General features: G+C 33.0%; 2 protein-coding genes across 9 annotated transcripts in view; both read right to left on the bottom strand.

Moving 5' to 3' along the window:
- LOC125052735 (irregular chiasm C-roughest protein-like) overlaps positions 1-18,317 on the bottom strand; it is a 94,825-nt gene that overhangs the window by 8,492 nt on the left and 68,016 nt on the right. For 3 of the 8 annotated variants that reach the window (XM_047653741.1, XM_047653743.1, XM_047653740.1), the window contains exons 13-20: positions 17,623-17,776; positions 16,809-17,038; positions 15,824-15,982; positions 15,307-15,404; positions 14,706-14,857; positions 13,830-13,928; positions 12,750-12,836; positions 10,576-11,683 (exon numbers count right to left, since the gene is read on the bottom strand). The exons of 3 other annotated variants lie outside the window; for them this stretch is intronic. In XM_047653741.1, the coding sequence (XP_047509697.1) occupies positions 11,655-11,683; positions 12,750-12,836; positions 13,830-13,928; positions 14,706-14,857; positions 15,307-15,404; positions 15,824-15,982; positions 16,809-17,038; positions 17,623-17,776 (1,008 nt within the window). In that variant the 3' untranslated portion in view covers positions 10,576-11,654. Of the gene's footprint in view, positions 1-10,575; positions 11,684-12,727; positions 12,837-13,829; positions 13,929-14,705; positions 14,858-15,306; positions 15,405-15,823; positions 15,983-16,808; positions 17,039-17,622; positions 17,777-18,317 lie in introns of those variants that run through there. 2 more of the 8 variants (XM_047653746.1, XM_047653745.1) reach the window with 2 other exon arrangements.
- Positions 1,888-6,197, bottom strand: LOC125052734. The gene is made up of 3 exons (XM_047653739.1): positions 6,078-6,197; positions 2,804-5,542; positions 1,888-2,659 (listed from the first exon to the last, which is right to left on the bottom strand). The coding sequence occupies exons 2-3, from the start codon at positions 4,980-4,982 to the stop codon at positions 2,253-2,255; spliced, it is 2,586 nt and encodes an 861-aa protein (XP_047509695.1). The 5' UTR covers positions 4,983-5,542; positions 6,078-6,197; the 3' UTR covers positions 1,888-2,252.

Below are 18,317 nucleotides of genomic sequence, written 5' to 3' on the forward strand. Positions count from 1 at the left end.
TAAGTGCGTTCATTGGTCACGCAATACCAAGAATTTTCATATAAAAACTTACGTAAATATATTGTAGCATTAATAACTTAAGGGGCAAGGACTGAGCGATGCTAGACGCTTAAATGGTATGGATAACTATATTTAGGTAAATATAATACCAGAGCCATACAAGTTAAATATGCATTCTCATACCCCAATTACTACTGTTCTCCCAAAGTAATCTCAAAGCCACTGACGCAATGTAACAATGCTGTCTTGTTACTCATATTTGGGCCACATTTTTATTTTCTCCTGTGTAATAAAATGTTTTATTACGGCCCAACTTGAATATTTAATTTGTACGAACTAGATCTTTTGGGCTATACGAGTTTTAAGACGGTGGCATAATTGAGGTGAAAGGGCATTTTTATTTATTGCTACGACTATTTTCATTAAAAGTTGGCTCTTGATCTTGGCCTTGCTTTTGTCATAAAATCTCTAGTTACTACTAGTAAGATACGATGAGATATCACTAACTGATGTCGATACAGCTAGACTTGTTTATTTTAGTTACTTTCATAGCCTAATGACTTATGGCTTATTATTATGGGGTCATGCTGCTGATGTCAAAACTATTTTCATCCTGCAGAAGAGGGCTATTTGTGCAATCTATAATTTAAAATGTAGGGAATCTCTTAGAGATAAATTCAAGGAAATTAATATACTTGCCTTTCCCTCGCAGTATATTTATAAAAATATTATGTATGATACAAAAATAGTCATAAGTTTACTAGAATAGAACATACGCACAATGTTAATACTCGGAACAAACATAGCAGGCTGCAACTTTCCCGTACTAGACTATCTAAAGTTAGTAATAATTCTTTTTTGGGAAAAGGGATACTCTTCGTTAATAAAATCCCAGAGGCTCTTTTATCTCTGCCTTTTAATAAATTTAAGAAATGTATTAATGAAAAGCTGTGTAAAAAGGCTAACTATAAAGTAAATGATTATCTAGTTGATAAGAGGGCCTGGGACTAGTGCTAGACAGGCTTCTTCTAATTAATTGCGATATTTGGTTTAAAATAAGTGTTGTTTGATGATTTGCTATTTTAAAAGAGTACCGAGAGTTTTTTACGCCGGCTTTTTCTCTCGGCCTACACCCTCTGTCTTCTTTGCCGATGAGTAGGGATGCCTACAGATTGAAATTTAATGACGTGGAATAAGTGATACCTGTATCTTATTTTTTTTAGATATAATAACAAGGAATGTACTGTAAAAATGAAATGTAAACTAAAGCATATCCCCTTAACAGTTCTGTCCAATTTCTGATAGAATAGGGGGGCTAACTAGTCTACGGGACATAATAAAGGGCAGTCATCGCAGTAGATGGACACTCATTATTATAGATGAATTTCAGGCCTTTCAACATTTTATACAATGTTTGTCTTAGCAGCTGAAGGCTTAAGATTTGACATTATTCTACTAATTGTAGTTTACGAGTATATGTAATTAATTATAGCTACAGACAAATAAGGAATGATGAAAAATTTCAATCAGAGATATTCGAAATTAACTCGGATAAAAGTTTAGAGTAGGACAAAACTATTTTTCTCTTTCACGTTAAAACAATACTACTACTTGTCTTATAAGTAAGGCTAGATCGTAATGTTCAATCACGTCTTAGTAAAGACACATGTCCTATGTATACTATGTTATTATATCATAAGAGTATTCAGCATATCAAGCCTTTGGTTATTGTAAATGTATAAACTTAATTACGAAAATATATTATATAAGTTTTAGATTTAAAAAAGTACTCATAAATGAAATAAGACGCTCAGTTCAGTTGATAGCAAATATGTCAGATAGTCCGAGTCCCTTACATAATTTACTTGAAAAATAAAAGACTAAAGATGTGATTAAACATTTATTAAATATAAATGAAAAGCAATAACTTAAACAGAACTAAGAAAATACTAATGAAATTCATGAACAATAATAACATTCAAGAAACTTGGTAGTAGATACTAAATATATTGAAACATGATTTGTTTTTTATAAATTCGTTGACATTATTTTTACGTTCTTTTAGTTTAAGTTAATACATTTTCTTAAAGCTAAGGTAAGAAAATATATGAATTCTAAAGTTGTATAAATCTACCACCGATTCGGAAAAAGAGCTACTAAGAAGAATCGGCAAGAAACTTAGTGCCACTATAAATACTTCACTTTAACTATTTCCTTATATTAATTGTGCATATAAACGTTCGCACTATAACTCATTTTCTATGACTAGCTCTAAAGCTTGCGAGTAAAACACGTCCATCTTTCTCAAGTACTATGCCACTGCCATTGGCATCAGTAAATGATATTATTCTTGAATCACCTTCTTGGCCAATCGATACCGTATAACTACTTGAAGGCGATTTAATAGTGCTATTAGCTTGGTCTATATAAGCAGTAAGTGGCTCGGTACTATGTTTATAGATATGATAGGCAGCGGAAGCTCTTCCACCAAATTTTATCTTTAATGAACGAATTTCTTCAACTAGTTTCTCATCAGGTAGTCCCTTTGGTACCACTTGCACTCCAACCATGTCATTTTCATCTACTATTTTCATGAAATCATTCAACTTTTGCTTCAGCTCTGTCGTGTTGTGAAATGTTTTCTCTTTTGCTTGTTGACCTGAAAATAAAAGTAATTTTGTAGACACACATTAAAATTAATATACCGAATTTTGCTTACTTTTATATCACTACAAAAGATATGCTAGTTAGTTATTTAGTTCATATTGACATAATAGGAGTATAAATAAATGTGAATACATACGCAACCAGACAGTCTTCTTCGCATTGTGCGGTAATTTTGTGGTGCCATTTCGAATGCTTGCTTCAATGTTTGCGGATGTTTCATCGACATATGTCATTGCAAATTCACTGTACGCCACCATTTCACTTACATTTTTAGGGTTCATCTCAGATACAAACTTCATCATGTCATTCATATACACGTCAGCTTTCATCATATTTACTTCAGTTTTAAATGTGTACAACCTGTCTTTTTCGTGTGGTAAAAGATTTTCATTGAGTATATTTATTAAATTTTCTTGAGTAACTGATCCGCGGGCCCATTCCAAACTTTCTTTTCTATGTACCTCAAAACGCAATCTGTATTGACGGACACATAATTTTACAACGTCGGTAGGTAATTTGGAACTAGTGATGGTATGCTCTGGTTTCAGCTCGCCAATCATTTTAAACATCGTTTCACGTGAGTCGATAGGTATTGACTGTAACTTTCTTAAACTAATTTGTAATTTACCATTTAATACAATTGTTGAATGGCCCATTTTACTGATTGCAGTAACTGGACACACAGTAAATAACCCATGATCCTGAAATGATAATAACTCCCGAATAGACCACTGATCCATGGAGCTTGTATCTACTTTACTTAAATGTTCACCGACAAATCTAATTAGGGACGACGAAAGTTGAGGCATTTCTGTTATTTTAATAGGTGGAGCGTTACCAAGGACAATACTGCTGTTAATTAATTGAGTATCGCCCCGAGATGGTGAACTGGTATACTTTTGCCACAGTGTCAAAACTAACTCAAGTGTACTTTCCCTGTCTAAATGAGATGCTTGAGAAAACCGCTGTAAACCAGAAAGGAGTCGCAAATCGTCTTGAAGGTAATTACGCAAACTTAAAAAGGCTTCTATTTGTTCGGGATTAAGTCTCGCTACGTTATCATAGTAATGCATACCATCTATCATTAGATGAGAGAATTCACTTGTAGAAATATTTGACCTGTGAGCAGTATGAAATAAATGAAGTAGATTTTCGTCATTCTGCACTCTACTTCTAACTTCTGCAAATTCAGCTCGTGTGCTTGGAGGTAATTCTTGGGTTATACGAGCAAACGCTTGATTATGAGCCTCTTTAATTATAACACTTGCTCTTTTAAATGTAAAGGTTCCCTTGGTCCAGAACGCTAAAAGGGCTAGATTTAGTAAAATTTCACCTGCACTCATTTCTTTAATATGCTGAACTAAGTAGACTGTGTTGTTAATAATCGCTACAGAGTTAAGGGTTAAGCTAACGCCATTAACTACATTTGTGAAAACTTTTAGCGCGTTTGATAGTTGTATTCCACGAGCTGCGACCGCTGAAACTCTCATACTGACACCCATAGCCCCAAAGCCAGCTATATTAGCGGCGACACCTAACCATAACATTCTAGCTGTTTCATCTTTAAAAGGATCAATCGTTTGTCCATGATCGCCTCTATCAACTAATTCAGAAACTGCTCTGGAAGTGCCCCATATAGCACTTGCTCCACCCGCTACTGCTAAAACTGGTGCAAATGGACCTGATAAGATCATTAGTCCTACGGCTGCACCAATTCCTATCACTCCCGCAGCAATATCAACGCCTTCTACAACTTGATTCTCTACTCTAGCAACGGGTGTATCATAAGGCGGCGTAACAGCAGTATGATTCCCATTAGAGACTAACTCGAGTCCATTGGGGTATATTATTTTACAAGGTGGTAATTTATTATTGTTGTTCCAATCACGGAAGCTGGTGTAATATCTTCCTATATTGTCAACATAGTAAATAGTTGAGTTTCGATAGCGTTGCACTTTAAATATTGGTAGTTCATATAGTTTGTTGTTAAAATGGAGCTCAATGGGAATCACAGTGATAAAATTGGACTCATCACCATTGCAACAATCTTTTATTGTTTCTATAATATTGTCTATGGCTTCGCGAGCAGTTCCTTTGAAAAAGCAGAGATTCGCACTTTCTGCCTGTTGTAATTCATACTCCGACCAAGTAGTTGGGTCACTAAGAGGTAATCCCAACGCTATACCTATTGTATTAGCAAGGTCTGTACCTCCAAGAAGTTGTGGTTCATTTCCTTTACCATCTCCTCCTCTGTGTAGATACTTATCAATATTATCGGTAGCTTTGGACACCCAATTATAGTCAGTAACGTCCATCTTCAGCAAATAATATCTTTATCAAAATATGAATTAGATTTTTAAAACCACCACCAGTGTTCTGATGATAAATTTGAGCTTTTTGAAATAAAGTCAGGTCGATATCCTGTCTCTATCCACAGTTTTAAACACCTATCAAACTCGTCAACTCCTTCCGCTTTGTTTAAGTCTTGCAGTACTTTATCAAAATTAGTATTTATTCCTTTAAATCCTTTGAAAAGAACGTCAATACCAGATCTAACTTGGCAAATATCATCAGATGATCCGACGAGGTCAAAATCAATTCGATAATTTGGATAAAGAAATATGAAACTTTCTATCCAAGCAGCGTTTCTTTCAATTTGCGAGCAGATATTGGATATTACGTCAAATTTTCTTATTTCTGAGTATTGCCAATTAATGCTGCGCCCAGTTTCAAACAATTCCTTAAAAATATCTTCTCCAACAAGGAACCAGGCGTTAGAACGCCGGCCGCTTATTTCTTTGGGTGCTTGTTCAAATTTAGTAAGGTGTTCTGCTAAGGAAGACAGATGCTTTCTGCAATTATCTGATCCCATAACCTACGAATTAATGTAATATTATCAATCATACAATTTTAAAAGTTATTTTGTTAAATAATAAATGTGTATTTCATTAAAGATAACAGTAACAATAAAATTATAATAAATTTTTAAGCTAATTGCAGCAATTCATAATAATAATTAAAATGAAATAAATGAATTTTAAACATTTGGTCCTTGTGGTAGCAGTGTACTCTTAATGCTGGCAATATTACCTATCTGTCTACTACCTACTTACTACCAGGCGCCAACTTATATCTTTAAATAGCGTCTCTCCACCAAAAGGCATAAAATCAGAGTTGGGGGAACGACTCTTGGTATGTTTAATTCTATCCAATCCAATACTTTAAAAATATTATTCTCATAAATAAGTTGAATAATTTATGGTATTTTTCAAAGAAAAAATTGATTAAAAAATTCACGTCGATGGGTAATTATTATGCAATGATATAAACATTATAATAACCTTTTATTTTTATCTAGAACTTCAAAACGACTTGAATTTATATTAAAATAAATTTTTACTTGTACTTACCGACAAATTATTCAGAAACCGCTGTGCGACTTTTTATTACTTGTTTTACACATTAGTAAAGTAAAACTTAGTAATTATTTGCACATTTCAAGATATATATACTAGTGTATTGATACGATAACGCAGGAAATGTTATCAAAGTTTGCGGTAGTTGCTATATTTTCAAATACAGTACGATCAAAACTGCATTTAATTACAAATGGTGCTCTTACAAAATACATAAGGTACATAATTTCTACAAATTATTAAAGGATTAGTTAAAGTTTTAACTAAAGCACTCATCTTTTCATATGACAAACAAATAGGGTTTTAAGTGTAATTAGACTAATCAAGTATTTGTTCATAAGGAAATAATTGTAGTTAAATAATTAGTAAATAGGCAAGTGTAATATTAACTAAATATTCGAAATTTATATATTATCAATGCCTATAAATTACATAGTCTTTCTAACTTAAACTTAACTCTAAATTATCGGCAAACACATGTACATGAATATTCTTCTATATATTGCATCGTATTGCAAAGATGAATTATTAATTTAAATGTTAATAGAAATATAATTAATAAATTAATATTTAAACAACAAATTCTCATATAGATCAATTTAGTTACGTCATATCCCGTAGTAATATACTTATTAGTAATGTACTTATCCTCACTTTTACACCATCACACAACACAGCCAAATCACGTATCTATTAGTTAAATGTATTGAATATTTTTTATTGTTAGTTCCCTTTTATACATTTTTGAACTTTTTTGTAGGTAAATATTATGTATTCAATCTCTGACTATGGTTTTAGTGTAATTGTTTGTTATTATATATATTTTTAGCAAGCTGTAGGATTACGAAATAAATAAATAAATATAATAATCATTTAAAAACAGATTTTGACGCATTTCTGACATGACGTTATGAATGAATTAACGTCAGTAACCGAAATTTAAACAGCGTTTAGAAATATAATAAATTAATTAACGATCTTTAGCGATTAGGCAGGAAACCACAGCCGAGGAAATAGATAACACAACGTGTGAAAAATTATTTGTCAATAGGTATTATTAAGGTTTTCGCAATAATCATTGTCATAGTGGAATTTTATATAAACCATTGTTTCTCAACCATTTTTATGTCGGGACCCACGAAAAAGCCAAAATGTTAAGTAAGTGTAAAATTATAATAATATGTACATTGTACATAGCGCGCTATTTTAACGAATATTTTGTTATATGTAGTTTGTATTTATTATTTTTAACAGACTGGGACCCCTTTTTAAAAGAAACTTGACCCCCTAAGGGTCGCGACCCTGAAGAGACGATGATATAAACCATTATACGTTTCAGTTATAATAAATTAAACGCAGTAACAGTAAGGTAATAAAATTAGAATGGTATAATTAAAACATTACAAGCAAGTCTGTTACGGCTTCGCACGGCTAGACAACAATTTTGTAATATTTTGGAAATAAATATAACCTATGTTATAATGTGGCAACACTGGTGAAAAGGTGGAAGAAAGTGGTGGTCCAATGGTTTTTACGTTAATTCGTAACAAACATACAAATGTTGTCTCTACAATATCAATGTAGATAGATTTGTATTGGAAAAAATGATCCATATACAGCGATTTTAATTGTTTTATACCTATATGAAATGTGGTATTGAGCAGACCGAGTACAGCATACGTTTCATTTTTAATTTTGCTTTCAGGAGATGTAAATTTCTATCCCCATTAGTAGGAGTATTTTTGGCGTACAGGATAGAATCCTGTATAATCCTGTATTTTTATATCAAAACATATATTTATTATTGCTGCTATCATATATTATATCATCTTTTACCAATATTGTTCTTCTTTTGGTGACTCTCCCATTACCTACTGGAGGTTGGCCAACAGTCTCTTCAAGCGTGTCTTGTCCTGTTCCAGATGCAGCAACTCTTCCGCAGTCGCAATCCGTGAGCTCCCTAATGTTAAGAAACTATGATTTTTTCCTTTTGCCAACACACTTTTGATTTTACCCATTATAATTAATTGAAGGAGGTGGTAGTGGTCATACTGTAAAAGTAAGTATAGACTAGTTTAAAAGATCATGAAGATCTGCCGACGTTAATATTTGTGACCATTTCGCAGTTGATACACATCATAATATCTTAAACATTAATCTAAGGCCACAGGGCGACGTAAAGATACACACAAATCAAAATAAAATACGAAGGAATGTAGGCAATTAACAAAGCCAAAGTTTTAAGCGCAGAATATATATAGTTGTTTTTTAATTCACAAGCATTTCCTCATTGCGTGTATCCACTAACACGCATTGAATATTTCAATCCGATATAGAGGAATGACCGCAACCACGGTTGGAGTAATGCTGGCTGACAAGTCCATTGCGGTAAAAAATACAAGTAATGAGGGCAGACGCACTTCGTTTCATACAGCTAATTCAATACGAGAAATTCTTGTGTACTTTTTTTTTGTTACACTTTTTTATTTGTTATAGAGCGTAGTCTTCTGACTATGAGCAGATGAGTTGTAGGATGATTTGTGGGTGGAGATATTCCTCATTAGGAATATCTACCATAATAATTTTAGCTCAGTCAATGCTGCTGAGCTCCATGGTTCTTCGTCTTTTGAGTCGGTTTATATACTCCGGTAGGGATTCTTGTGTACTGTACGAACCAAACGCTAGTATTACATATATTTGCTTAATGTTTCGTTAATTATCAAGACATTAGTAATTTACACGTTGCTAAATTGTTGACGTAATTACCAGTCAGTAATACTGCTACGCAGATTATATATATGTTATGTGTATTTGGATATTTATTTAAATAAAAATATTTTTTTAATCAATGTTTGTTTTAGTGAACCATTTGAATTAGTGTTAGTGCATTGTTAAGTGCTCAACTTACAAATAGATCAAAGAACAAATTCCCTTAATATCACTGTAAGGGAAGAGACTACTAGTGTTTTTTTTTAAATATGTATTGTATATTTTTTATACATTAAAAAATAAAATATAAATGTCTTTATTCATTTTAAGTAGATATGCATTACAATGTGTAAGATTTGGGAACCATTTTAAGTAAGAAATACCTGTGTCAGGGTTCCCAGCTCTTCCATAACAAAATTAAATATAATTCCTTAAAATATATTTATATATAATCTAATTTCATATTTTATTTAATTATTTACTTTTCAACTGTTATCAACACACCTGAGTGCATGAGTGAGTGTGTAAGTGAGTGAGTGAATAAAAAAAGTGTGTGTATACTAGGTCTCTGTTGAGTTAACATTTTCAAGATATATTGGTTCCCAGTCCATTTTCTAAGTTCTTTTCACCTTAAGAATCTTATTAGTGATCTAAGCCCTAAGTGTGGTTTGATCACTTCATCTAGCGCTAATGTTTCCGACGTAGGAAAAACTATAGAATGGCGCCTTGATTGCTCTTTAATGATTGAACTTTGTAAACTACCGCTATTAGGAAGCCAGGTGAAATTGGTACGTCAATACGAGCTTTAAACAGACAGTAAAAGGGAGAAAGTTCAATTTCTTTTCTTGCTTCGTTTGAGTAAAATTATACCTCAAATTCCGCCGATAAAAAAACATGCAGTAATAGAGTTACGTAGGACCATGTGATGTGATTACCGCTGTGAAAAACATTGCTATATTCCCGGTTACATTCTAGTCTATATAAAAAAAATCTTTATTTATTTAGCTGTTATACGTAGAGTTCAGATCGAGGCCTCCTAAATAAGCCAAAGACCTGTGACAGGGAAATAATATCTACGATATAACATCCAAAATAAGTGTAAGGTTTTTCTTTAAACAAGACAAAATATCACACGTAGTGGCGAGGCGCGCAAGTCGTACTTCTGTCTTCCGGCTAAATGGATTGCAATTTTCTTATCGGTAAGAGCTAACAATATCTCATGTAAGTCGTCGAACTTTGCGTGAAAAAGAAATTGGCGTGAATCAGGTCCAGAACACTTGCTTACCTAAATGTAAAGTTAAGTAAAAAAATAATTTAATCATAAAGGTAACATAATTTACACTTATGACTCGTCAGTAAAGAAATACATATTAATGCTTCTAATTTTACATTTGCTGCCAGTTCTCAAATCAAAGGCGTAGAACGGGAGAGAAGAACTGGCAATAAACTCTCCGCCCCTCTTTTTAATCGCCATTTTTTTTGTTTTACAAAATGTTTGTAAGGAGCTGCAACCATTACACCATGTCCCATGTGACATTCTAAGTAATTAATAATAATAACATAAATTAAAAACAAAGATTTGTCCTCTATCAGCAGGAGGCATGGTGAAATAGGAGCACGCAGTTACATTCTCGTGGGAACAACACGCAAACACATAGTCGAAATAAAGGAAATAAAGGAAAATAATCAAGGAAACAATACGATCGGACGACTTTCAATTCATTAAAGGTTGTGGCGGAAACTCAGGACGTAATAGATAAGAAGGTAGTTTAAACAAATTCAGTATGGTGTCATCGTATTTATTGAAAAACAAAGAAATGTCAAAACTGCATGCAATATCTAACATGCATTTTAATCACCTTTAACATACATAATAAAAAATTAAACTGACCATAATTCGAAATACTTTTATCTAATTTTATCACAGTATTTAATTTTTCGTTCGTTCGTTGGTTGCGTAAGAAAATTAGACAAATATTTTCATTAAATGCATCTTTGAAGACATCCTTCTACATAAATGCGTGAAAAACAACTTTACTATTTCAGATTAGCTAATAAATAACTCTGCTTCTCGATTTGATATCATATATAAAATGGTCTAATTGATACATTTTATTAAATTCATTAAATAGCAAATGGATTATACAATTGGTATAATAAAAACTATAAAACGATATTATAAGTCGCGTCGCTAAAAAACGAATCCAATCATGTCTTGCGCCGTCATTTTAGATTCGTCTCTTACACGTCATTATTTATCTACTGTAATTAAAGCATGCACGAACCGGTTTTATACATTTTATACACTTATACTAATATTTACATTCAGTCGCATTTAGGAACATAATATATTACAAAAAGCTACTATATTTCAAAGTCTCCTTATTGAATCAAAATTTCGTGTAGATTCTAATTCTGGAACTAGACTTGTAACGCTGTTTTCCTCGCAAAATCAATGAAATTTTGTTTAACCATCAAATCTTAAATTCACAAAGTTATGACATTGACTATGAGAGTATACTATACTTTAACTGTGTTTTTTAAATTAATCGAAATTATCGGTAGTCGGGATTTTTTTATATAACCGCCGCCCATAGACAATCACATTACCATAGAGCTGCCAGTGCGTTGCCGGCCTATAATCCAACAACAACATATTGAAAATACAGACTGGTCAATGGTTACCATTAGTGTTGTAAACCATAAATCAAGCTGGATATAACCTTTATGGCAGCTGACATCGTCTCCTCGAGTAAAAAGTTCAAGACTAATACTAGCCTAACTTATTTTTTACAAATCAAGAACTGTCAAAGTCACTATCACTTTTCACTTGTGTCATTTCTACACTAAGCGGCTTTCCTGCTATACATGCGTCGCTTGGTGCACATCACCTGTAATAAGACATTAATTAAGCCACCAAATATAATTGATATTTCTATACATTTTTAGAACTCTATTAATCTTTATCAGAGACATCCATTTAATTAATGTTACGGTATATATGAAGGCACAAGTTAGCTACAAATTTTAATGTCTAGTACACTACAAGCCCATGGAAAAAAATACCTGTGAAATGAACCAACGTGAATAACGCTTAGAAGGCTGTTACTATATCAGAAAATAACTCTGAGCACTATGCCGTCATTTCTGAGCGGTACAGGTGAGGACGTGAGTGAATGGAATTTCTCAGGTACAAATGGGGAATTATAGTATATGTCTGGTTTACATTTGCTCGAACGGTGAAGGAAAACATTGCGACGAAACCGGCTTGCCTTGCCAAGAAAGTCGACGGCATGTCTCAGGCACAGGAGGCTGATCACTTACTTGCCTATTTGATTAACAAATGATCATGAAACAGATACAGAAATCTGAGGCCCAGACCTAAAAAGGTTATAGCGCCACTGATATTTATTTGTAGTTGCAGTGTGATAATCATTAAATGCCTGGATTAGATTCCCAGAACCAAAAGACATACAAAATTTATTAAATATCTTAGGGATGTGAGCGATAGAATTAGATTATTAGATTAGAATTCCAAATTAAATTATGTACACGTTTTAAACATAATAATTATTGTAATAGCGTGATAGAAGCATTTAGATTGGGTTCTTATAATTTTGTTAAATCTCGATCATCTTGGATTATAATCGAAATTGGACCACATTTACTTTAAGAAAAATTAACACAATCTGCGACTAAAAGATTTATATATTTTTAAGTTAAAAATAATAAATAATAATAGTTTGGTCAAAACACGGCATATAAGATAGATTAGACATTATTCCGACAGTTATTATTCGATAAATGTAATTTTTTTAAATAAAATTAGTCTTAATATAAAAAGTTCAAACGTGTTAATTTAAGTGGAGACTTTTGTTCAAGAAAATAAGATTAGCCATTCCCAAAACGCATGCATATATGCATAATGTATTCACCTATTATGTACCCATTATGTACCTGACGGCATGTGCTGGGAATTTCTTATTGCTGAGTATGGCGGCGGCGCAGGCGTCGATCCAGGCTTTGCTGTATGTACGGGGTAACCTACATAATAATTATAATGTTAGCCATCAATTTTATAAATGCGTTTAGATATTTTTTTTTCTATAGAACAGGGGGCGAGGCCCACTGATATAAGTGATATCGCCGCCCATGGATACTCTCAATGCCAGAGGGCTCGCGAGTGCGTTGCCGGTCTTTTAAGAATTGATACGCTCTTTTCTTGAAGGAACCTAAGTCGAATTGGTTCGGAAATACTTCAGTGGGCAGCTGGTTCCACTAAGTGGTGGTGCGCGACAAAAATTGCCTTGAAAAACGCTCTTTATATGAATTTTACTAATATCTATATATATAAAAATGAAACCCGTTTTCCGTTGTCACGACATAACATGAAAACGGCTTGACCGATTTGTCTGATTTTTTTTATATAATATTCCTTGAAGTACGAGGATGGTTCTTACGTAGAGAAAATTTAAAAAAAAATGAGTGAAAATGTCTAAAAACAACTTTTCTATATTCCCATACAAAATATTCCTAATAATACTTAAAAGTCAATTTGAACTTTAATACCATATCATAGAGTTCAAGTGTTAGTGGAGGGTTCCGGGAAGGTACATTTTTATTTTTGACATAATGTATTTGTTGTCTTATCAACCCGAATAGCAGAATAAGTATTTAAAAAAAAAAGAATAGACTGTTAGGCGGTACGATGTTCGCCAGGCCAGCTAGTTCATAATATAAAGATAACAGATAGTATAAAGTCGCTTAATATTATTTTGTTACGTAACTTAGAAAAGGATGTGTATATACGACTCCCCAGATAATTTATACTTTAATATTACAAATGCAAGTGATTCGCGGTGAAAATGTTCCTCTATAGAGAAAAGAGAATACGCAGACTAGCTCTAACGCGACTTTTAGAAATTGTTTAGTCCTATGGAAATCGTCATAAACGGGATTTATTATATAATTATAATTTAACCATGCTTCTGATCTATGTCTAGAACAACACAAGTATGTAAGTTTAAGATTCCTTACCAAGTGAACTATTTCTAAGGTACGGGTTGCCGTAAGTGGCGGCGTACCGCAAATCTACCCCGGTTTTACCCGTCTGTGGGGGCACTGGCACTTGTGGACCTATAAATACATTATTAACATTTATATCGTGAAATAGTTCATATATGTTACGGAATTGTATATATTCTTGAAGACGCATTCTTAAACATGTGGCATGAATACTAGAGTCTGGCTATTGAAAGAAGATAACGAAAAAGCGCGGCAAATTAAAAAAAAAAAGTATTGTATCCCTTAAAGTTTGATATATTTTGTGGATTAAACTTACTTGATACTTGATTTTATTTTATTATTTTTTAACATTGATAGTAACTGTATGTATATAAATTAAATACTATACGTATTTAGTATTTTACTATTGATACTTAAAATGACTAGCATTGCATGGAAAACTAAAACTACATATCTAATATAGTAATTGCATGAAGTAGACAATAAATCATAATAACCTAAGAAATTCAATGACATTCTGTCTTTCCATCCGAACGATTTCAAATAATTCAATTATCTTCTTTCATTAGGCAGACTCTATCAATCATTTAAAATCATGCTATTAGCAGAGATATCAAATGTTTTGTCTATTACTATTGTAGTATTTTGAAGAATCAAACATAATTATATAATATTCACATGTGCTCTGTGCTAAACTTATATTACTGAAAATCCACCTGGATTCGAGCCCAAATGTGGTTTGAAGAAGAGTTTCCATAGACAAGTTAAAGTTACTTACGTGTCGCAATACGTCAATAAATTAACTTTAGTATAAAAGTTAATATAGAAGTAATTTAACAAGAAAAACTTCTATATATGAAATTCAAAAATGGAACAGGAAAAACATACCTTCCCCGCCGACGGGCAGTCCTAAATTATTGATAGCGTCCGTTGCTTCCGGTTTAGGACGTTGCAATGAATTATTCTGCGATCCGTTGCCGTTTGACAGCGGCAACGTTGATGCCGTGTCGATGCTGCGCGTCAGCGAGCCTTGTAGAGACCTGTATAAAAAGCAAGGTGTATTTCAGTTTAAGAATAACTTTATTTCTCATAAGAATTGCATACATAATTCACTTACTGAGAAACAATATGTATAACTAAGATAAATAATTAAAATAAGAGCGCACAGATGTAGGTACATATATAAAATAACAAAACAAAACAGCTACAAAAACGTGGGTAGACATAATAAACTCAATCAGTCAACCAAGCAAAACATGTTCAAATTTGATGATGAAAAAACTTTAAATTATCGAGGTTCAAATTAACGAGTGTTAAATTATCGAGAGTCGACTGTATATTGTTTAGAAAAAGGTCTTTTGCATTTTAATTAGCCAAAGTTTAAAAAAAAGGATCTATTTTGTATAGAACATTTTAAAAATCATTTTAAAAAGTACCTAAAATTATAATAAAAATTCGAAACAACCAAAATAATGCACACACGTCCTACCTCGTCGACGGCACATCAAGTTGTGGTGGCGATTGCACTCTCAAATGTGGAGGCGGCACATATCCTTGCGGGTAGTCGTATACGTAAGCACCTGGGTTCTGTGAAAAAATTTCTTCTTAATTCTACACATTTAACAGGATTTTTTTTATTATTTACTAGATAACCCGGTGAACTTCATGTCACCACCTTTGTGTTGAAATTTAATATTTTTTTTAAAACAGACCAACGAGAATGAGATGAAACCTCTTACCACAGCTATGAAACACAAATTTCTGGAGGTAATCTATAAATATATGACTATCTTCCAACATTCGCTCGGATGGTGAGGAAAACCATCGTGAGGAAACTGGCTTGCCTTAGACCCAGTAGTCGACGGCTGTGTCAGGCACAGGAGGCTGATCCCCTACTTATCTATTAGATTGACAAATTATCATGATACAGAAACCTGAGGCCCAGAGCTAAAATTGTTGTAACGCCACTGTTTTTTTTTTTTATTATTTTTCGAAATGATACTCACTTTAAAGTAATGGTCTCCGTAACTTTGGTCAGAATAATCGTTGCTATAACGGAATTGCAACATCGGATCATCGTGTCGTATCGTTGGGAGTGCTACTGGTCCAGCCAGCGGCAAACCGTTGGGATTCTTTGAATCCGAACGATCGGAACTGGTGTACTCCTAGTAATTTAAAATTAAATATTATAGTCAAACTCAAACTCAAAATATCTTGATTCATAGGTAAACAAGTACACTTATGAACGTCAAAAAAAGTTAAAATGATTGTAAATTTACATTTACTACCAGTTCGCAAGTCAAGGGCGTAGAGCGGGCAAGAAGAACTGGCAATAAACATTCCGCCACTCTTTTTAATCGCTAGTTTTGAGTCATACAAATTGTAATTCATTGTAAGTCAAATATATTAGCAAATTACAGTTTCAAGTGACCAAAACAATCGAAACATGAAAACAGTAAGAATTGTTCTTATCATCACTGAAAATGTATTGATTTACTAAGGGTTTTTATTGGTTTCATAACGTTTTCAAGATATAGTAATAACATGAGATACAAAGCCTATACGATAGAACAAAATAATATTTGGAATTAGACAGGATTTGACTATAATGTTGCTATAATCGTTAACTAAGATTTAGCATCAGTAATTATATTCTGTAATTAGTGCAGTGTTGGCCAAGTTGCTTCAGCGTGCGACTCTCATCCCTGAGGTCGTAGGTTCGATCCCCAGCTGTGCACCAATGGACCTTCTATCTATGTGTGCATCTAAAATTCGCTCCAACGATGAAGAAAAACATCGTGAACCGGCTACCCAAAAAGTCGGCGACCTGAATCAGGCACAGGAGGCTGATCACCTACTTGCCTATTAGATTGACAAATGATCATGACTCAGAAATATGAGGCCCAGAACTAAAAAGTTTGTAGCGCCACAAATTAAGCAAGACTAATATAAGTTCTATAGTGGCTTAAGATAATTAAATAAAATACGTACCAAATCATAACTGTCGCCCTGAGGCAATTGTAATTTCAAGTCACTGATATTCGAGCTTCTATCACTTTCTTTGTTATATGGATCACCTGTCACTGTCACATCTGGTTTTTCGTTAATCTGTGTCTTCTGTCTTCTCCGCCTGTGGCAAAGTACTACGAGCACAATGAAGGCAGAGAAGAATATGATACCTGATGTCACTCCCGTTATTATTATAAATAGGGGCAATGTTTCTGAAAAAAAAATAGCTTTTAATATTTACTCTTTATAAGCATTAAGTCGCTATTAAATGTGTTCAATATTTTGTCTTACTTTGTAATACATTAAAATATAATGTTGCCACGTTAATTTATTAAAAAAAAGTTTCTGTTTAAAAATTTATTTCTGTTTAATAATATTATCAAAACAAAGACACTGCAAAATTTGTCTGTACTTTTCCCACTTATTACTATTTTTTTTTTAATGGCTCTGGCACAGTTGTGCATTAACGCTGGCTAATGCACAACTATAAGATTTTTATAATTCGTGGTTTTTGCTTTAGAAATTCGACCATGCCCTCCAAGTACGGTATAATCACTCGCCCGGTACCGCACAACCGTCCCAAAGGCCGAGAACAAATTTAAATTAAATAAAAACTTGCCCTCGAACCGGGAATCGAACCCGGTACCCCTCACCTAGCGGCCACTTAATAAGACCGCTAGGCCATGAAGCCCCTACTAAATGTTTTATTCTCTCTTTAACAACCGTACATACACAAAAGATAAAACTTTCGGTCGCATACGTTCATCGTTCATTCGTACATCAAGTCAATACTCACTGAGTGGTTTTAGTGTTATAGCGGCATTAGCATTGCCGTATTCGTTGGTCACACTGCAATTGTACATTCCGTAGTGTTTGGACTGGCTCTGTCGAATTACTAAACTCGACTTTACAACTCCGTCCGATGATTCGTCTAGTTTCGTTGCGTAGTCCTTAAATATAAGGGTATTAAATTATTTGTACATAATTAACGAATATTGCAATATTATGACCAATTTATTAAAAATATCACGCGCATTTATATTTTAATATATTGTACTGTGTTTAAAATAGCTAGTATATGATAAATCCCCTCAAACGGGTACAGTTAAAATGTGTTTAAAATTTGTGCCAATTTTAATAAACACGCACTTTAATTTAGAAGACATTATCTAGGCATTACTTTTATCAAGATGTTGACATGGAAAGTGCAATCACTTTTCCAAAGAGGATGTAAGGAAATCTTTAGGAAGCGGGAGGTCTTTAACTTTATTTAGTAGTAGAAACAATTTCTTGGTTCTTTACAATATTAAATTGTAGCATGTTCAATGTTAAATTTCAGTCATCTTTTTTTATCTATTCATGTTCTTAGACGTATATACACACACATATAAACAGGCAAAATAACAATAATCAAAGAAAAAAAATTAATTAAAAATATAATGTGATGATAAAAATTAAAAAAATAAAACTTAATACTACTTGATTGATATA

This window comes from Pieris napi, chromosome 9, assembly GCF_905475465.1.
Source record: "Pieris napi chromosome 9, ilPieNapi1.2, whole genome shotgun sequence".
In the NCBI taxonomy this organism is placed as follows: domain Eukaryota; kingdom Metazoa; phylum Arthropoda; class Insecta; order Lepidoptera; family Pieridae; genus Pieris; species Pieris napi.

Coding starts and splice junctions, on each gene's coding strand:
- LOC125052734 (XM_047653739.1), bottom strand. CDS start 4,982: ATGGACGTTACTGACTATAATTGGGTGTCCAAAGCTACCGATAATATT. Junction 2,660..2,803: donor GAAGAAGACTGTCTGGTTGC/GTATGTATTCAC, acceptor TTTTATTTTCAG/GTCAACAAGCAAAAGAGAAA.